Source organism: Danio aesculapii, chromosome 13, assembly GCF_903798145.1.
Source record: "Danio aesculapii chromosome 13, fDanAes4.1, whole genome shotgun sequence".
NCBI lineage: Eukaryota > Metazoa > Chordata > Actinopteri > Cypriniformes > Danionidae > Danio > Danio aesculapii.
The window spans coordinates 46,076,717-46,099,599 of NC_079447.1; the positions used below are offsets into that span (position 1 = coordinate 46,076,717).

The window sequence follows — 22,883 nt, forward strand, 5'->3', positions numbered from 1 at the left end:
AGTTTATAGAGCAAATAGGCTTAATTAATGGTTTGTTAATAGCTTGAATTGTACATTAAAATAAAGCGTGACCCAATATTGTTCTGGGAACAGCAGAGTAAATGTTTATCCAGGAACATCTTAGGGAAATCATATTGTTCTTCAATCTGTCCAATAACTAAAACCATACAAGCATAACTGTGCAGGAAAACATCCTTCCCTCCTGTAAACAGATTTCTATGCACATGAATGGTTCGGCGATAAATGATTTTCAATCACAGTGCTCTGCTGAAAGATAGTACTTACCCAGGCATTTGGTCTCAACTCCACTCCAGAGGCCGTTAGCCTGGCACTCCCTCACATGCGAGCCCACTAAAGTATACCCTGTGTTGCACATGAAGATGGATGTGGCACCGTAGGAGGTCAGGGTGCCCATCTTCTTGCCATTAGGAGGGGAAGGAAGTTCCCCACAGGAAATGACTAGAGAAAATAGCAATATATTGAACACACATGGTCATTTTATAGGAAAAAAAGGTCAAACTGATTATGACAGACGCAATATGTTTTACTGACAATAGCTGCGTTTTCATCAACCTATTTTTATGTGTATTTTGAAATATCACATAAAAAAACCTGGATGGAAACACCAAGATGCGCATAACTTAAAAAAATGCGCACAACTGAGTACACTCTCAGAAATAAAGGTGCGCGAGCTGTCACTGGGGTGGTACCTTTTCAAAAGGTACTTGAAGGGTTCATATTGGTACCTCAAAAGTACATATTAGTCCATAAAAATTGTAAGAGGAACACTTTTGTACTTTTTAGGTACTAATATGTACCATTGAGGTAGACCTTTAAGGTACAAATTTGTACCTTTTGAAAAGGTACCACCCCAGTGACAGCTTTATTTCTGAGAGTGTAGGATAAACATTTTATTCGATAAGAAAAAATGTGCTTAAACTTCAATGGAAACGCATTTACTGAATAATTTCCAGCATGTGCAGCAAAAAAGTGTAATTTTGCTTCAACAGATCATGTGATAACAAAAATGGCGGAATGATACTGGAATTCGATACCAATCGATACTGTAATTTTAAAAACATCAATTTCCCACGAACATTTGAGCGCTGTTGAGCACGTTCTTAAACAGCGCTGATTTGCCATTGTGTTCACGTGCTCAACAGCAATAATTGTGATTGGTCATGAAGGTCGTCAGTTTACCAAACTCACCGCTGTTTACTGAATGTAACCACAGATACAGGGACACTGGAGCATTTTAAAGCTGCGGATTGCTAGTTTGTCAGCTTATAGACAAACCAGCTGATCGATGTTACTTTGAAATGCTTCATTGTCCCTGTGTCTGTGTTTATCCTGTTGCATTTAGCCATGCATCCTTCACCTTCCCATTACCAGGTTGCAAGTAATCACTAGCCATGTTTCTATCCAAAGGTTCAAATTAAATGTTTGTGCAAAACTGGAGTACCACATAAAACATTTACAAATAAAGCACCGTTTCCATCCAACGAGTGCAAGAGAACAAAATCGTCACTTCCTGATAGACTGGCAACAAATCTCAAATATGCCAATATTTCATAGATTGTATAGAGGAAAGAAGTATTACATTTACTATTAAATTTTTTTTAAAATACACGTCTATTATGATTTACAGTTGAAGTCAGAATTATTAGCCCCCCATTTAATTTTTTTTTCTTTTTTAAATCTTTCCCAAATGATGTTTAACAGAGCGAGGAAATTTTCACAGTATGTCTGATAATATATTTTCTTCTGGAGAAAGTCTTATTTGTTTTATTTCAGCTAGAATAAAAGCAGTTTTACATTTTTTAAAAACCATTTTAAGGTCAAAATTATTAGCCCCTTTAAGCTATACAGTATATTTTTTTCGATAGTCTACAAAACAAACATCGTCATACAATGACTTGCCTAATTACCCTAACCTGCCTAGTTATCCTAATTAAGCCTTTAAATGTCACTTTAAGCTGTATAGAAGTGTCTTGAAAAATATCTAGTCAAATATTATGTACTGTCATCATGGCAAAGATAAATGAAATCAGAAATGAGGTATTAAAACTATCATGTTTAGAAATGTGTTGAAAAAAAAAATCTTCTCTCTGTTAAACAGAAGTTGGAAAAAAAAAATAAACGGGGGCTAATAATTCTGACTTCGACTGTGTGTCCATTATGTATTACAATGGACAGTGGGTTTAGACACTAAATATGTTTGTCCATCATAATGTAGGTTATAATAGTGTGCAGTCTATAAAACAAAACTTTCAAAATTAAGGTTAACAAACCTTTTATATTATTGTATTTTGAATTTCTTGTTGGTGTTTTTGAACTTTTGACAAACTTAAATTGAGAATTTTTTTTATTTAGTGTCATTTGTAGAAGCCTTAAGAAGAGTAAAATGCACTTCTACATGTTTCTAAAGCTTAATCATAATTTAGGTCTGATGGTGTTAAGACTGATCACAATAAGCACAGTTGGAGGATTTTATCTGTGTGAGTTCTGCTAACAGTTCAGAATTAATTACACATGAAGAGTCCAGATGCAAAAGCCGCTAAACGCCACTTCCGCCAAAAATGAGCTGATGCCATTGAATGAATGCTTTAGGCATGCACTACAAATAATTTTGCTTCGAATCATCTAAATCCCAGCATCAGCACATTCAGAAATATCAGTTTGTTGGCGAAAGCCTCTAAATGCCACTTGCCTTAGACAGCAAAAGTCGCCATATCCCGAGAAGAAGCCGTGAATCGATTCATATGCATATGTGTAGCGGCGCGCTGATACGCTGGCTTTTATGAGGAGACTGTTTTATTCCGCTTCCGATTTAGATTCTAAAAGACGTAGTTTGATGAACTGGATGAACCTGTTCAACTGGCAAATGAAAACGTCCCTCACCTCAAAACTCCGTGCATTATAAGAAAAAGAAAACACACTGTACAGTCAGAAGTGTAGCATGCTTTCATAACGTTTTTTGCGCAATGACACTATTTTGAATGAGTCAGATTTACTATACATTAAACGACAACTCCTTTTCACGAAAGACGAAGTTAAGATGTTTTTCTTTTATTCCACGTGGATGCTATGAGGATAAACAAGAGACGAAAAAAGATCAAGACCTTGAGTATGGTGAGAATAAATGAATGACAGCTTCTAAAAGTGTCTGAGAGACATCCCCTTTTTGCCCAGTAGGCCTACCTTGTGTTTTACTCGCTAATATTACTACTAATAATAATTAAAGCTATTTTTAACAGATACATATAATGTATAAAACTATAAATTATACAACTGTTTTATTAATGGACAATGCACAGATATTGATGTTTCACAATGTTTTTACACTACATTATTTGAATCTAACAAGCTTGTGTTTACATTGCTCTACTTACTGCTTACTACTTACATACTGCACATTAAATCTAAATCCTGAACATCAGAAATGACAACAGAATGTTAAGATGCTATTAATGTCAATTGTAATGTTATTGATTAATGCAGTTACTTGACAGATTTCATTAATTAATTTTCCTTATAGTCCCTGGTTTATCAGGGGTTACCACAGCGGAATGAACCGCCATTTACTTGACAGACTTATGTATTTTTAATCTTAGGTGGTTGTGTATGTGTTTTATGTTTGATAAAATAATTTGTAATCGCATATTTAGTGATTTTTCAACTAATTGCACTGTCTTGTCCCAATAGGTGGATTTAGAGGTTTTTGCAAAAAAAGTACAAGTGGATTTAGCTGGTTTTGACGCAAATGAAAATCTACCTTGTTAAAAAAATTGTCTAAAGTGACATTTTTGAAAAAAGTTATAATATTTATCAGCTAATAACCTTTTCATTATCTATAAAATGAAACTTCTGAACCGAATCAGAGGAGCCTGATGAAAAATGCTCATTTACAATAACATTTTAGAGAATTTTTAGACGAATTTGCATCTGAACTCTTCATATGTTTCACACTTTAGGGTTACCGTTAGGTTTTACCTAAATCCATTACCTCGAGAATGAGTAATAGTGATTACTGCTTTAGCAAACAAAACCAATGAACTGTTTTGTGCATGCACTACTCATAATCCACACACATTTATTTTTTTCAGATTCTTTCATATTCAAGTGCAATTACAATTAAAGCCCCAGATGTTTGCATCTGCTTCATTATTGTGGTGCATAAAGGCATTACAAATTAAGCTGCCTCTGATTGGAATATGTACATGTGCTCTCTGACCTTGAATTAGTTAAAGCATTTTTTTCATAGAACACTTAATCACTGTGATACTGTTTACACGGCCTGTCTCTGCGGAGGAAACTGGCCAACGATCAGAACTCACTAAGCAGTGGATGGCGTCTTATGCGTGCATGCTAAATCCAGAGGATTATGCTTGGATCAGTAGAGAAATAAACGAGAGGTGGAATAGAGAGCGGCCAGATTTCCGACATATTAGCTACCCTAATGAATTTGTTTCATTAGCTCACAGTGGGCTCCTGTTTGGTAATTAACACAGTGATCTTTTTATGTGAAATCCCAAGACTGGAATTTGTAATTCAATTGTGCATTTTTCCTGAAGAATAGTTCAGCACAATATGGAAAGATGACAGACAGGGCTTTTCTTCCCCTATTCATTAAAAGTGGGTGATGATGTACAGTTGAAGTCAGAGATATTAGCCCTCCTGTATACGTTTTCCCCCAATTTCTGTTTAACAGAAAGGATATGTTTTTCAACATTTTTCTAAATAGTTTTGACAACTAATTCATAATAACTGGTTCATTTTATCTCTGCCATGATGACAGTACATCATATTTTACTAGCTGCTTTTCAAGACACTAGTATTCAGCTAAAAAGTGCTATTTAAAGGCTTAAAGTTGCAGTAGGCGATCTGTCAAAATGCTATCCGTCAACATAATAGCTTTGAAAACACAAGGTGCGTACCAAATCGCATACTTATGCACTCTTCAACAGCATTTTGTAGTATAAATAGTGTAAGTAGAGCGTTCACACTGAAAATTCGAAATGATACCTGGATGATGCACTTTGATATTTATTCATAGGGATAAACCCCTTGAGATGGACCCTCTCATTTTTAATCACAATCACATGATAATAACACCAAAAGACAAAACAAAACATAACTTACACAACATTCAAAAAACATGACATTACCTAAAAAAAACTTATTCAACCGGTAACATGAAGTGTGGAATGTTGGACACTTCACGCACTCAACGACCGCCGTAGCGGAAGGGGCGGAGCTATTGGACGCTCATGTTGGATACTTTTGGATTGTGAAAGCAAAATTCTCCTACAAGAGTGATTGTGATACTGCCTCCTGATGGTGAATGCGGTTATACTCATGGCAGGTATTATTTGGTAGTTTGGTAATTTATTTCACTACTTTGACAACCATCAAACGTCATCAGGGAAATGGTTTGAATTTCCGATTAGTAAAAAAAAAATTGTGTTCCATTTGGTACGACACTACATACGTATGCTATGCTGTTAGGTGTGAAAGTGGATAAGTACATAGTGCATAGTCTGTAGTGTGCCATTTGGGACGCAGATACAGTCCCTTTCCTGCTGTCCAAAACCACGCCTCCTGAAATCATGGACTAACGCCTTAAAGGTGACAGTAGACAACCCACTAGATCATTTAATTTGCCAGTTAGAAAACTTTAAAGTACTTTATAATACTACAATTCTGAATGAAAAACTGTATTATATCTAGCACATTTTCAGTGCAAGCAAAACTTGTCATAATGTGCAATATTTCATGCATGCAAGTATCGCTGGTCTCACTCTCTCACACACTTTGTCCTAAAGTGACTACTGTATGCTTTGTGGTTGGCCAGCGGGGTGCAGGAATTACACTTATTACTAAACCATACTTACATGCTATTTCAGACTGAATATTCAAAGTAGCATGGCAAACAATATAGGGAGCGCATCACAGGCTGTCATTGTTTAAAAATGAACCAATGTCAATATAAAACTAACTTCACCTCAGTAAAGCAGGCTAGGCGGAATAACTGTAAAAGGTCCCTTATGAAACTTAAAATAGTCTTATCAATCGTTCGTCGGAAGATTTCAGTGGCTGAAAAGCACTTCCGTACATATAACAGATTCACAAAACAACTAAATCTACATAAGCTTTTGCGTCACTAAAATAGTTTTAAAACAGAACATTACCTGTCTATAATAAATACTTCAGCCACGGTGTCCTCCTTCCTCCATCGTGCAAAAGTAACTCCAATATTGATTAAGGATTTGAAAAATTTTTGATTCAGCATTTGTTTTTATTGCTGTCACTCTCTCGTGTGCATGTACAATTGGCAGATCTGTCTGCGTGAACAGAGGTGCACAGATGTACAAATCTTGTTGACAGGCAGTTTGGGCTACTTATGAGAATTATGGGAATTATCGGCCCAACAAATTTTAATTGGCTGAACATTTTTTAGTCTTATGCCTTACCCAGAACATAAAAAAAACATATAAATACATTTAGATCATTTACTTTAATCATTACTATTGTGAAGAGACTTTTAACCACACTGTAAACCCTAATGTTGTCTTAAACAATTAAGTAAAGTTGACTGAACATAACTTAAAATTTAGCATTTTGGTCCTATCACTTTAAAATATGAGTTACTTTAACTCATGTACCATGAAAATGCATAAACTTAAGATTTTAAGTGTAGTGAGCTCAAAATCATAATTAATCCTTTGAAAAAAATAGGTCATTTTCACAAATGTAGTCTTGACTGTAAAATTCTAATATGTGCAACCTTTTAAGTGCAAGGTCTTTTTTTAAATCAGAAAACAAATGGCTTCAGGTATAATTATTCATCATAACGTGACTAAATGGCTACTTATTTTTTGTTTAAAATTTATTTAAACATTTTATCAGTATATTATTACACACACGCATGCACCCACATGCGCACACACACACACACACACACACACACACACACATATATAAACTTATTTGCGTGTAACTACTTAAATTGTTCAGTTCACCAAACTTATTACTAAGTTTGGTGAACTGAACAATTTTAGTATAGTCTACAAAACCGACAAGTTAAACAAACTTAAATATGCAAGTTTTGGGAGACTTCATTACTCAATTAAATTGAGGCAACGAATTTACTCAATTAATTTAGTTCAGTCAACTTATTAGAGTTTTCACTGCAGCACAACAAAAGAAAAACGTTTCTGAAAACAATCACCTACTGCACCCTTAACTAGGTTAATTAAGTTAACCAGGCAAGTTAGGGTAATTAGGCAAGTCGTAGGGTGACACTTTATTTTGATGGTCTCTATCCGCTTGTTAAGTTGTGACGTATGGAATACTGTTCCCGGGTCCAATCTGCTACTCATTTGAATTGAGAAAATGTTTGTTATGTCCACTTAATAATTCTATAACACTTTAAAGTGAATTTGATTTAAAATCATAGTGTACACAACAGTCTCTGGGCTTGCTGCATCACAAATACCAAAATTTTACCAATTTATAAAAAAATAATCACATTCTGGCCATCGAATAGTAGGCATGGATATACATATTCCGATCGTGATGTTCAAAAGCATTACATCGCGTTGTAAATGTTTATTATTACCATTTGATGAGTCTCCCCACTCCCCACTTTGATAGAGTGCGTGACGTCACACTTAACAAGCGGATTGCACATTTTGTTGACTAAATGTTGCATTGCAACTACAAGCTAATTACTTCTCATTTGAGTATTAGTAGACTGTCTGCTTTATATCTACTGATACTGCTCCTTCAACATTTAACTGACTATAAGACACTTTGCAAGTACATATCAACTTATACTAACCCTAGCCCTAACCTAACAGTCTACTAATAATTTAATGAGAAATAGTTGGCATGTAGATGCAACGTAACTTAAAATCAACAAATGAATTAAAGGGACCATCAAAATAAAGTGATACCAACAATTGTTTGTTCTGTAGACAAGAGCACTAATAATATTGCATTTAAAGTATTTATTTTTTTAAAAAATTATAAATTAAAAACTGCTTTTATTCTAGTTGAAATAAAACAAATAAGACTTTCTCTAGAAGAAAAAATATTATAGGAAATACTGTGATAAAATCCTCGCTCTGTTGGACATCATTTGGAAAATATTTGAAAAAGAAAAATAACAATAACAATTTTGATATCAGCTGTATACAGACAAGCTCTAAAATGCATCTGCATCTCTGTAAATGTGTGTTTGAGTAAAAGGATTCTTACTCTTGCAGGTGGACTTCTCCTCCAGCCCTTCCCATATCGCATTAGCTAAGCACTTGATGGTTCTCCTGCCCCCTAGATAGTAGCCGGGGGAACAGCTCAGCATTATTTGTGCACCAAACTCATTCAGGGAACCTGAGATGAGACGCCACACCATGTGTTCTGAGAGCATGCTCTCAATGTTAGGGCACTGAACCGCTGCAGGACAGAAAGAAAAGAATGCATTAATGAAAAAAAAAAATCATGACCTTGTGGGTCTTGCAACTGGAATAACTGGAGCTTACAGGAATTATTGGCTAGATGTACACTGAAGTGAAAAGTTACTGACAGCATTTCTCGTGACTAGGGCCAGACAGAATCTGCGGACGTTTTTTGCTATTTCTGCTGAGAATTTTGATTAAAATTTGCAGATTTCTACGAAATTATTTTGGGAGTATCATAACTAAAACCTTAATATGTCAAATAAAAAATAATATATTTGTAACTTTTATTTAATGTTTAAAATGCAAATCCAATTAGATTCACTTTATTTGGTAAACAAAGCAAGTCTCTCATATAATATATCTAAAAATCTATATAAAAATCTATATATATATAAATATATATAAAACTCTATCTATAAAAGACAGAAAATATTACTGTACAAACTGCATTGTACATAAATCAGATGAAAATTTTCCTTTTAGTCAATAAAATTACTGTAATTAATTCAAAAACTGAATAAATATTAATGTACACACATTTACAAATAAACAGAATTAATGATGGGCTAAAAATCTGCGGAAAATCTGCTGAATTCTGTGCGCACAGATTCCGTGTGGGCCTACTCATGACCTTTTTATTTATATATATATATATATATATATATATATATATATATATATATATATATATATATATATATATATATATATATATATATATATATATATATATATATATATATATATATATATATAAACTAATACAAAGTCACTGTAAAGTGTAACCAATAAAAAATTTGGTAACATCACCACAAATGCACAGTATTAACAAACCACTAACTGACACTGCTAGTTTATTAAACTACCAATTAGCTGTTTATTAATAGTTAGTTGGGTTTAGGTTTTGGATATAATTAGGGATGCAGAATACCATCATACTTCATAACTACTAATGAACAGTTAATATCTTAACATAGATATTTACATTAGATGTCGCCTACGCTATTGTTGTCTATTGGAAGGAATGCGTCAATAGAGCCGCCATTTTGGTACAGGGTAGCGCTCCTTTGAAATGAATGTAGGACTGGCCATCCAGAGCCATAGATACTGACACTGAGACATAGATACTGACACTGCTAGCTTATTAAACTACCAATTAGCTGTTTATTAATAGTTTGTTGGGTTTAGGTTTTGGATAGGATTAGGGATGCAGAATACCATCATACTTCATAACTACTAATGAACAGTTATGCAATCTTAACATAAATATTTACATTAGATGTCGCCTACGCTATTGTTGTCTATTGGAAGGAATGCGTCAACAGAGCCGCCATTTTGGTACAGGGTAGCTCTCCTTTGAAATGAATGTAGGACTGGCCATCCAGAGCCATAGATATATTCACATATATACATATATCTATGATCAGGAGTTTTCCCAGTGGTCAGTATGTAAATATTTCTTTTAAATTAATTGGGCATTGCCGAAAAAGAGCATGTGTTTGTGTGCATTGAAATGTATTATCCTCCCTCCTGTTAAATTTGATCTAATCCATGTATTGAAACACTCCCCCCTCCCCTGCTTTCTCTTCTAATTCTAACTGTAGGAGTGATTCATTTGTGAATGAATCTCCGTTATAAACGATTCGTGTGAACCATCAATATTCCTGATATTGATATAATGTGCATATCTACCTTTCTGATCTAAATAATATATTCCATTTGTAATATTCAATAATTTAGGGTAGAAAGTATGCACATTGAGCCGCAGATGTTATCATAACGCTTAATATGTTATCATTACGCTTATAAGTTATCATTATGCTTATAAGTTACTTCAAAAACTAGCCGTTACTTCACTTAGCCGACAATAATACAAGTTTGTGGCACAGCAGCGTCCATATTCGATCACAGGATTGGAAATATATCGCAGTTTTAGACTCGATCGGAATCGGATGTTACCTCCCAATCAGGAATAGAATATATTTGTATCGAATCGGGTTTCGGTATTGATACTCAAAATCAAATGACTCGAACTCGAGGGCAAAAAACCTGATCGGGCAGCCTGATCTCACGAGAAAACGTAAGTATTTTTCATTTTCTCAGTTTAGTGGGTAATTAGTACGAATTCGTACAAGTTCACTCATACGAAATTGTATGATTTTAAAAAGGAGGCGTTGCACCTAACCGCACCCCAAAACCCAACCGTCATTGGGGGATGATCAAATCGTACTAAATTGTACGAATTAGATCGTACGAATTCATACGAATTATCAAAATCAAAAAGTTACGAATTGCCGTGAGATTGTGTTGGATCGGGACATCCCTAGTAAAAAACAAAATCTTACTTATGAAATACCTTTATGCGTTGTTTGCTTGTTACTAAACCCGTACACAACGCAAAAGTCCAGCATCTTCAGATTGGCTTTGGTCTTGTCTAAGTGTGGTTGAATGACTTTTGTCTTGAGAGCACTGTACAAATATAGCGCCGATATTGACACATGCCCAGGGTCCATATGTGATATTTAGTGTATTTATCTATGATATCTTAATAAAAGGCAGATAATAAGTCAGTAGTTAATAGCATGAATTGTTAGCTAAACTAAAGTGTGTTATTGGTAACACTTTGCAGTGAGTTTGTAACAGTTAAACACTTACAGTGGCATTTAATAGTCATAGTTTAAGATGTTCTAATGCATTATAAAAATCCAAAGTCATGCTTGTTAATGTTAATGCACTGTGAGATGAACAAACAATTAATGTATTTATTTTCATTAATAATGTTAACAAAGATGAATAAAAGTTGTAATAAATCAGGCTTCTTAAACTGCAGGCCCGTGGAACCATTTACGGCCTACCCTCCTCCTCCCTCTGGCCTGTAACAGACGTCAAAACTATAACGAGATTCAACAAGACAAAACAAACATATTTTTTAAACCACTTTGATTGTTGTGCAGTCGCCTCTAGCCACTTGTGGTTTTGACCGGCCGCCTAGTTGACTTTTAAAGTGCTGCATTCAGATTAGTTTTACTTTCATTTTCTCTCAATGTACGGTCGAGAGTAACACACATGCATTTTAATTCTGTGGCTGATTTAAACGTTAAAATATCTGTCCATAAGTGCTCTATTTTTTACCAAAGCTCTATTAATGTAAATATTCAAGGATCATTTGATTATTATCAGTTTTATACCACCTGTATTTTGTTGTACAAACACTTCTTCATGGCTTACATGTTATGCTGGTAGTGTAACAAATATAATAATTTCGCTAATATTCGATTCAAACTGTCTCATTTAATAGATTTTCATCATATGATTATTATGATTTGAATAAAATATGCACATTAGTAATTACTGTAGTACTAGTAGTTGATTTGAACTTATTAAAGTGAATATGTACATACTTTCCGCCTATTTGTTGTAGTTTTACAAAAAAAAGAGGGATATTGAGAACAACTGCCTAAAGTCACTTAAGTTACTCAAATTGCTTTCTGCTGTTCTTATGCTATTGGGACAATACAAATGGTTGGGACAGAATAATAATAATTATGCCTATTATTTGTAGTATTTTCATAGCTATTTAAACTACCTATTCAATATGTACAACAAGAAACAAAAAGCTGGAGTTTTGACTGCACATACTCTGTGGAAGTATGAGTGAGTATGTGTCTAACTCTCGGCCATGCACACAACAACCACAGATATATAGCTGATGTGTGTCCTGATAAACATGCTGATTTGCATTATCACTGGTGACAGGTAATGTTTGAAATATAAATGTCATGTCTGTTGTCCTAGAGAGGCATCATTTATGTCGGGTTTCCACTTTTTTCTTGTGCTTGAATGTTAAAACAGCCCTCCTATGAATTGTCAGTCACTGAAATGGCCCCCTCTAATTTGAGTTTGAGACCCCTGTAATAAATGCATTGTTCATTGTTTGTTCATCTTGTATCATATTATTATTTTTCCACTGTTTGGTGTTATAAAAGAAGTCAGTCCTTAAAACTGTGTGAAACCCCACTGCTTGGCATGTTGAACTGTACAAACAGTGTACAAACAATATGTTCACTCTTCATAAGCAATCAATGAAAGGCTTTGCTTCTCTCTCAAGGTTTGAAAACATTACTGATGTGACGTTTTTCTTGAATTTGTTTTCATGCATAGGTGGTGGACACAGTGAAAGTGGAAACATAAGGTTTCAGAGTAACAATACTGGAGCCAGCATGTAACAGATGGTCTTTTGATTGAACGGCACAGTGCAGGGTTCAAATTCAAAACAAGCTTAATTTAGTGTGGCCAGATCAAACTGCATGCTGGGACATATGTAGTGTAAAAGATCTTAAGTAGTCCAACACATCCAACCCAGGCTCATTAGACATACGTGCCCAGGGCAACAATTTTGGGAACCATGAAATATGTGCTTGCAGGTTTTGTTTTATTGGGCAACGTTTTCACACAGTATTTCACAGAACAATATCCTGAAGAATCTAGAGTAACTTACTGGCAGCAGATTGTCGGTAACTTACTGTAAATCAGTTACAGCAAAGATACTGTCTTTACTTTTACAGCAGCATTTATTTTGCTGTATATGTATTTAAAGTATTGTATATCTTAACTGTAGAATATACAACCATTCTTACAATGCAGCTTTAAAATACAGTAAGACACTGCATAACTGTGCCACAGTAAATACAATTCTAATTACAGTTAAGTTTGTCACTAACTTACAGTAACTTAATTACAGCAAAATACTGTATTTATATTTACAGCACCATTTATTTTGCTGTATATGAATTTACTGTTTCGTATATCTTTACTTTAGTATGTACAGTAAATTTTACAATGCAGCTTTAAAATACAGTAACATACAACATAACTGTCCGAAAGTAAAATTCGGTTCTGATTACAATTAAGTTCACCAGTAACTTACTGTAAATCAATTACAGCAAAAATACTGTATTTACATTTACAGCACCATTTATCTTGCTGTATATGCATTTACAGTATTGTATATGTTTACTGTAGAATATACAGTGAATTTTACAATGCAGCTTTAAAATATAGTAACCTACTGCATAACTGTGCTACAGTAAAATTCAGTTCTAATTACAGTTAAGTTCACTAGTAACTTACAGTGAATCAGTTACAGCAAAGATACTGTATTTATATTTACAGCATGATTTATCTTGTTGTATATGTATTTACAGTATTGCATATCTTTACTGTAGAATACACAGTGATTTTTACAATGCAGCTTTAAAAATACAGTAACATACTGCATAACTGTCCTACAGTAAAATTCAGTTCTAATTACAATTAAGTTCACTAGAAACTTACTGTAAATCAATTACAGCAAAAATACGGTATTTACATTTACAGCAGCATTTATATTCCTGTATATGTATTTACAATATTGTACGTTTTTTTACTGTGGAACACATAGTAATTTTTTTAATGCAGCTTTAAAATACAGTAACATACAACATAACTGTCCTACAATGAAATTCAGTTCTAATTACAGTTAAGTTCGCCAGTAACTAACTGTAAATTAATTACAGCAAAAAAAATTTATTTACATTTACAGCACCATTTATCTTGCTGTATAGGCATTTACAGTATTGTATATGTTTACTGTAGAATATAGTTAATGTGACCCAACCAATACTGTTTTCAAAAGCAATCTAGAAGAGAAAAGCCATAATGGCCACATTTGTTTTATCTGCTTTCTGAAACAGTTTTCCATCATACTTGAAACGATACATATAACAATATATAAGGCAAGCTACCAAGTAAACTGATCACACCAGAAAACCCATTCATCCAGAAGTAAGTGGTCAGCAGTAGTGTGAAAAGGAAAATAAGTTGTTGCCAGCTTCATACCACCCTGTAGCATTTCTTTTTACACACAGAATGCAGCCAGACGTAGCCCCGGGCACATGTTTCATGGTTCTCAAAAATGTAGCCCTGGGCACATATTCCCTATGAGACTGAGTTGCAAACATCTTTCCTTCCTCCTGTCTTTATCACATCATACTCCATATCAAGATTTCATGCCTCTCAGCTTGTGCTCAGCTCGTGTAAAAGTAAACAGGATTGGCACACTGCTACTTTAGCTCTCAAAAGACAAATTAATTATACCTTAGTTTTGACCTACAAGGTCTTCATCAGGTCACACAGAAAATATACACCTGCTTCGAATGTTATCACATGATTGAATATACGTTATCAGTGGTTATCAGCTGAAAGATATGGGCAAGTAAGGCCCTTTGCACCTACTAGTAGACTTAGAAGGCTGTTATCATCCATCCACATGCATTATCAACTATACTAATAGAGAGAACTCCAGATCTAGATCTGTTTTTACATTACTGTGATGGTTGGATGTAGGGTTGGGATAGACGTTAATAAAATACAATTAATGGGAAATATAATAAATAATATAAATAATTCTCATGGTTCATCAACTATACTATTAGAAAAGACTCCAGATCCAGATCTGTTTTTACATTACGGTGACGGTTGGGTTTAGGGTTGGGGTAGGCGTTTATAAAATATGATTAATGGTAAATTTAAGAAATAATATAAATAATTCTCATTAACTTCCGGCCGCAGCCGCATGTGATCTATAGCTGATTAACCATGTGGATGGCAGGTGGTCAGTGATCAAAGCTCCTGAAAGCAAAGATCAGGATGCCCCAGGATTGGCCAGCCCAGTCAGCAGACATGAACAATACTGAGCATGTCTGGGGTAAGATGAAAGAGGAGGCATTGAAGATGAACCTAAATAATCTTGATGAACTCTGGGAGTCTTGTCATTCCAGATGACTTTATTAATGAGTTATTTGAGTCATTGCAGAGATGTATGGTTGCAGTCCTCAAAGCTCATGGGAGTCATACACAATATTAACTCTTTTCCCACTGCACCATGACTTTATATACTTTATATATTATATTATAAACTACATTATTTCTGTAAAGTGACAAGACTTTTGTCTAAGCAAGTCAGACCTTACCATCGTAATTTAATTAAAAATCAATGCATGATCATAATTTATTTTCGTAAAATAAGTGTAATTTAGAGGCCTTTGCCTTTCAAATAAGCCACTTCATCTGCCAAATGATAAACTAGAAGTCAAGTTATTACTTGTTGTTCCTAAAACCTGTTATTATATTATATTATATTTTATATAATATATATATATATATATATATATACATTATTATAAACACAAATATATCTTATATAGTCTCAGACGCTGTGCATGAAAGAACACCTCGGCAAGGTGTTATGCAGCAGGACAGAAGCCTTATCATTTTTCCTTCCTGCTGATGATGACGAATATCACGATATTAAATGACATTATCTATAGCAACAACCACTGTAATGAGTGTCTCTTTCACTGTGACCTCTGAATGCATAATGCCCGGTTATTTGGCTGTGGGCTCTTTGGTCGGCTTTGTGGGCTAATGGTGATTCAGGTCAGAAGGGGGGACATGCCACATCATACCATTTGTCTTGTTTGAGTTGCCAAACCACAAAAAAATCAAGTCATTATTGTTAATTTCACCAATTACCTGCCCTACATTACACTCAGAAGGGGGGGAACTGTGCGAGAAAGCGGCTGACTGCAGCAGTTCAATGAGGCGGTAGATTTTAACATGCTGTTGGCATGGAAACAGAGGGCTTGATTTGCTCACGTAAACAGTGGAATGGATGTGCCACGTTGCTCCAGGTGCCGTCCTCCAGGCAGACGGCAGTGAGCAGGCTGCTTGCGTCAGGTCTGTAGCCCTCCTCGCATTGGTACTGCACTTTACTGCCTACCGTGTATTGGAAGCCATGGAATGACCCGTTAGCTGGAGACTCTGGTACTCCACAGGAAACAGCTGCAAGACAGACAAAAAGATATATTTGGCATATAGATATGCTGTATAACATTGCAGTTAGCTATCTATGTCAGAATAATTGTATTAAATTCAATTAAAATTACGCTTTAAAGATGTTAGTGTCAGTATTGTTTGCTTTATTTATATCTAAAAGCTAGTGTGCATCAAAACAGTGACACAATTCATGTTTAGATGATATAAAACCAATATAAACGTAAATATAGACATGTAAAAACATGTAGTTTGTCACTTCCACCTATATGGATCAACAATTTTATTCACATCACCTCATACTTAAGTTTCTCACCAAATCGTGTCCAATCAAATTCTCTCTAGTATCAGACATGCCCCTATTAACAAACAACTAGTATGTAAGTAAGTTATTAAAAAATATAAAAGTGTTTCTTTGTAAACAACACACATGACAGAGTTAACAGTATAAAACAGGGGTCACACTTTATTTTAATGTACAATTCACGTTATTAACAAACCATTAAATAAGATTTGTAGCTCATTAAACTGGTATATAGCTATTCATTAATAATTAATAAGGTAGAAGTTGGATTTAGGAATTGGGTAAGATTAGGAATGTAAAAAAGTGCCAATAAACAGTGCTAATATCCTAACAATATGCAGGTAATTGTCACCATCCTGCACTTTGTCTCCATTTCCCTAGAGGTCCCCGTGTTTCCCCTCTACCTTTGTTCTTCCTTGTGTGTCCTTGTTTACTTTAATTTTGATCACCTGTGACTTGTTCCAGCCTGTGTATTTAAGTTGTCACTTTGTCTGTGTTCCTCAATCGGTTTTTAAGTCATCCCTGGTGAACTTGCCTTGCGTTCCCTTGATTTCCTAAGCCAGTATTTCCCAACCCTGTTCCTAAAGGCACACCAACAGTACACGTTTTCAATCTCTCCCTAATCAAACACACCTGACTCAACTCAGTAGAACATTAGAAGAGACTCCAAAACCTGATGTTAACGGGGCAGGTAAGGGAGACATCCAAAATATGTACTGCTGGTGTGAATCCAGGAACAGGGTTGGGAAACACTGTCCTAAGCTACGTCTAGTAAGACGTTTTATTTCCCTGTTGCTGGTTGACTTAATGTCTATTTGTTTTCTCCTCTCATGGAGTTTTCTTTACATGTTTATTATACTGTTAAAATATTTTGTATTCCTCATTCTAAGAAGAACTTAAGTTGTCTGTTTTGCTACCTCATTTTTGAGAAGAATCTAAGTTGACTTTTTTTTTTATAAATCCTTGTTTTCTGGATTGCCTCTTTGTGTTTTTGTTTGGGTCTCACTCAACTATCACTGTGGCTCAGTGGTACACACACCAGTCTCCACACCAGAGACTCGGGTTCAAGGCCCGGTCGTGACAGGTAATAAGTAGGGCCAGACAAAATCTGTAGATATTTTTTGCTAGTTCTCTGCAGAGTTTCGTAAAAAAAAAACTGCGGATTTATGCAGAATGATTTGGCGACTGTCATATCTAAAAACTTAATCTAAAAAAAAAATGTATTAATAAAATTTTTATTCAATACTTACATGACAAATTTAATTAGATCCACTTATTTGGTAAACAAAGCAAGTCTCATATAATATATCTACTAAAAGACCGAAAATATTACTTTACAAACTGTATTATAAGTAAATCAGGTGAACATTTTCATATTAGTCAATAATATAAATTAATAAAAACAAAAGAATTTGAATAAATATAAATTTACACACATTTAATCAATGATGGACAAAAAAATCTGTGTATTTCTATATGTGCAGATTCCGTGCGGGCCTAGTAATAAGCCAGTAATGGATATTATGAATTGTTACTTAAAGTAAAGTGTTATCAAAACATGTAAAACATTTAAAATCACTAGTCTTTGTACTCATTTAATGTATTTGCAAATAGATTTAATGGATTTTTTAAATTCTTATTTTATATAAATTAACTGCTAACACAGCCATTGCTTTTTAAACTAATTTCTTGGCATCTTTGCATTGTTATTTGCTACTGTTCTTCAATAAATTACGTTTTATTTATATTGAAAGAATGTAAACATGAGAAATGCCCTTGTTGAAAGGAGACATTGCTTTCCTCAAAGGACATTTAAATGAATGATTTATTGTGATGAGAATGATATGAAGACATTTTTTTCTCTCTTTTTTGCATAATACTGTGTGCAGTAAAACTCTGTATATTTGCTTTGCTTTGTCATTTGGGGTTACTGTTGTTGAATTCCCAGATGCAGCAGAAAAATACAGACGGAACTCTGTTGATTTAATTATTTTTGTTTTATGCCATTCAGCGTAGGGATTCAATAGGGATTCTATTGATAATTAATAATTCATGATAAAAAAAAAAATGCATACATGAACCAGATCCTCAGTTTTGTCATCATTAAGACATTACAATACTCTTCATCAATGGTCCCCAACCACCGGGCTGTGAACCAGTCCCGGTGTGTGGATCAATTGGTACCGGGCTGCACCAGAAATCATTATTTATTTACGTTTTATTTATTATCGGAGTCTGTATGATCTTTTATTTTGTAAAATCTTTTATAAAAAAAAAAAAAAAACATATTCTCTCGCTTACATCTCAGTCACTTGAGATTAACCCATAGACTAACAATGGAGCAGAAAATTTCCCATGGAGGAGTGCATATTGCGCATACAAGCGGCGAGACGCGTTCGCGCCTTCCAGACGCACCCAGTTGAATAAAAGCTGCAAGTCACATGACAAGAACTGACCAATCAGCTTTATACTTGTATGAAATATAAAGTTTTTTGTAGACTAATTATCTAAGACAAACACAGAACATACAAACACTGCAGTGCTTTTTAGTTTTCTTCATAAATAAAACTTGTATCAGAGTTACAGCAATCTTTTTTCAGCTTGTTATCCTTCGAGAAAACGTTGATGGTCACTTAGCAATCTACGTAAGCTCCCCAGGTCTGCGATGAAATAATAAAGCACTGACTGGTCCGCAATGACAAAAATGATGAGGACCACTGCTCTACATAATGCAGTGAAAAAAGAATTACATTGTTTTCTATTTCTAATGTGACGTTTTTGAATTAGCAACCAATGTTTTAGCCACCAAGGCTACAGTAATTTAGGATTAGATTTTGTAACCGAAGAACATAGTTTCTATCACAAAATAATTGGTAAGACTACATCAAGGGGGTTCATAAGACTCACATAACACCTTGTTAATCATGGACATAAAGGAGCTTTTACATATGTTTCTGACAACTGTCATTAAGTGTCATTAGCTCAGTTATGTCATTTTAAATTACATTGACATGACATAAACAAATCTCAGTGCCTTTGTCGTGACAACTTAACATTACAAAGACATGACTTGCATGTCATCATGCAACATGATATAGCAGGTAATAGCATATTAATGGTCAAACCTAAGAATCACATCAAATGACGGATCTGCCAGAGAAGCTACGGGTTTTGGGAAACACGCGTCACTACATTGTTCTTTTTCCAACCAATGCATTGTATTATGATAGTTCAGCCGCGAGTTACGTCGTTGTTTGGGAAACGCACCCCATAGTAGTTAATAGAGTTAAATTACCACTCCGGTATGTTAGTTATGTACAGTATAGAATTAAATAGCTCTTATGTCCAGTGTTGTGTTCATATTTATGATTATGTTTATTTATGTAGTATGGTCTTCAGAGACACGGAATTCCATTCCACTGTATGTCCAACCATATAGCGGAATGACGATAAACTTTGACTTGACTTGATCAATGAAAAGTTTAATATTTGTTAACTGAAATGAAGATCAATCATTCACTGTTAATAGCTAATTAATGCATTACCAATACTAGCTAATCATTTGTAATTATTCTTATCTTACTTCATTGGAAAGTGCCATTGGGAAACAGAAGATAAATCTCTTCATTGTTTGTCATATCGCACTGATCTTGGGTTGGGTACTGTAGCAGACCTCTATTACTGTACATGCAACTATTAATATATGCAATTTAAACAAGCTCTTTCACACAAGAAAAACAGGAGTGTATTAAAAGCAACTACATACACACACACACACACACACACACACACACACACACACACACACACACACACACACACACACACACACACACACACACACACAAGCAACATTGCAGAGAAAAGCATTGGGACCAATTAAAGCTTCTCCTTGTTAAAATGCTCACTGGCTGAATGAAAATCAAGCTCTGAGTCCTCCTCTACCTCTGTCTGACCTGCTGGCAGACTGCATGGATTGCTCCCACCACTTAAAGAAATGATTGGCCTTAATTAGCACCCATTCTAGATGCCCTTCGTTACAAATGGGGCCTAGTCAGGGTTATTCAGAGCTTCGTGCAATGGTAAAAGGATAATAGTGCTATAACCTCCAGTCAATGGAATGTTGTCATTTACATTTTGTGTTTTTAAGACTAATGAGATTCTTTGAGTAAAAATAATAATAATTATAATAAACAGTTTAAGTCAGAATAAGCCCTCCTGAATTTTTACTCCCCCTCCCCCCACCCACGTATACTTTTTATATCAACAACCTTAGGTATCAAGACATTTGTGGTGCCCATTACATTACAAATCAAAGAAGAAGGCAAATTCTACAGAAGGATAGCGCTCCTTCTCATTCTTCAGCCTCCACATCAATGCTCCTGAAAGTAAAGAAGGTCAAGGTGCTCTAGGATTGGCCATCCCAATCACCAGACATGAACATTATTGAGTATGTTTTGGAGAAGATAAAAGAGAAGGCATTGAAGATGAATATTGATGAACTCTGGAAGTTTTGCAGTTTTTGTATTCGTGAATCCGCGAAAGGCCACTGTGCGCGCTTTTTCCGCGTCTCGAACGTCTCTCGCAAGCGCCGTTCGTGCCCGCGCTGTTCTCGTGTAAACCCGCCTGAGGCCGCTGTCGAACGACCTACCGCCTGTCTGCCTGGATGACAGAATGATTGACCGTGCGACCGGCCAATCGACTGACCCACGTTCCTCCTTCCCTAAACCCAACTAATGATAATTCACAAAAGCCGTCCAAAAAAAGAAAAGCCCTCGACTGATTTTTACCACGTTTTCGGATTTTGACCACATTCTCACCCTGTAAGGAACTTGTTCGCTTTATTTTTTGGATTTTGTTTTTGTTTTCTTACCTGATTTCTGGAACCACTCTTCCCCGGACTTGAACCTGGTCGTCGTGGTCAGCCCCTCACTGCGCATCGAGTACACAAAGAGCTAACCGGACAAACTGGTTACAGCGGGAAAGCCCTCCACACGGAGGCGAGCGGCCAGCAGGCAAGAGCCAAAAGGAACGGCATTACAGCGTCCCGCAGCGTTCGCTTAAAAAAATGAAATGCAGCCGTACGTACCTCCAGCTTCGTATTGCGCGGTCTCCAGAAACGTCCGCGGGACTACGTTTTCAGAATGAGCCTGGGTTGCAACTGGCAGTTTTAAAAAGCAATCCAGAAAAAAATCCCCTGATTTTTACCACGTTTTCAGATTTTTTCACATTTTCACCCTGTTATTTACCTTTTTTTGGATTCTGTTTTTGTCTTACCCGCTTTCTGAAACCGTTCTTCACCATACTCAATCCCAGTCGTCGTGGCTCCTCTCTAAGTCTCAAGTTCGCCAACCTACGTGGCGAGCTATACTGAACAAACTGGTAACAGCGGGAAAGCTGTCCATATGAAGGTAAGCGGTCAGCTGGTAAGAGCGAAAAGGAATGGCGTCACACTGCCACATAGCATTCGTTTTAAGGACAAAATGCAGCCATACGTACTTCTGGCTACATAATCCGCGATCTACAGAAATGTATATAGGGTTACGTTTTCAGAATGAGCCAATTAGGAATGGGTGACAGTTAAGAAGTATGTTGTAACACTCTTAATAAAATCCCCTATCTCAGGGATTTTTCCCCCCTCAGGGACACCCTTAAGTTAAATTACTTAAGGACTTTTATGCAGCCGGGCACAGGACTGGCAGCCACCGATTTAGACTAAACGTGCAGACATGATTTCAACACAGGCTCATTCTGAAAACGTAGCCCTACAGACATTTCTGGAGACTGCAAATTGCGTAGCCAGAGGTACGTTTGGCTGCATTTCATTTTTTTTAAACGAATGCTACGGGGCGGTGTGACGCCATTCCTTTTTGTGCTTACCAGCTAACCGCTTACCTCCGTATGGATGGCATTCTGGCTGCAACCAGTTTGTCCCGTTAGCACGCCATGTACGTTGGCGGACTTGAGACGCAGAGAGGAGTTGACCACGATGACGGGATTTGAGTCCGCTGAAGAGCAGTTCCAGAAAGCAGGTAAGACAAAAACAGAATCCAGAAAATAAAATAAACAAGTAAATAGCAGGGTGAGAATGTGGTAAAATCTGAAAATGAGGTAAAAAAAAAAAAAATCAGATGAGTCCTTTCCTTTTTTTGGATTGCTTTTGAAACATGTTGGTTGGGTTTTGGGAAGTGGGTGGGCGGGTCAATCAATAGTGTCAGGGTGGGTCAGTCGATCGTTCGCTCAGT

General features: G+C 35.6%; 1 protein-coding gene across 1 annotated transcript in view; it reads right to left on the minus strand.

Moving 5' to 3' along the window:
- The window catches only part of LOC130239330 (CUB and sushi domain-containing protein 1-like), a 551,687-nt gene that overhangs the window by 66,380 nt on the left and 462,424 nt on the right, over positions 1–22,883 (minus strand). The window contains exons 42-44 of the mRNA XM_056470435.1: positions 16,158–16,343; positions 8,263–8,457; positions 286–459 (exon numbers count right to left, since the gene is read on the minus strand). Coding sequence (XP_056326410.1) covers positions 286–459; positions 8,263–8,457; positions 16,158–16,343 — 555 coding nt within the window. The remainder of the gene's footprint in view (positions 1–285; positions 460–8,262; positions 8,458–16,157; positions 16,344–22,883) is intronic.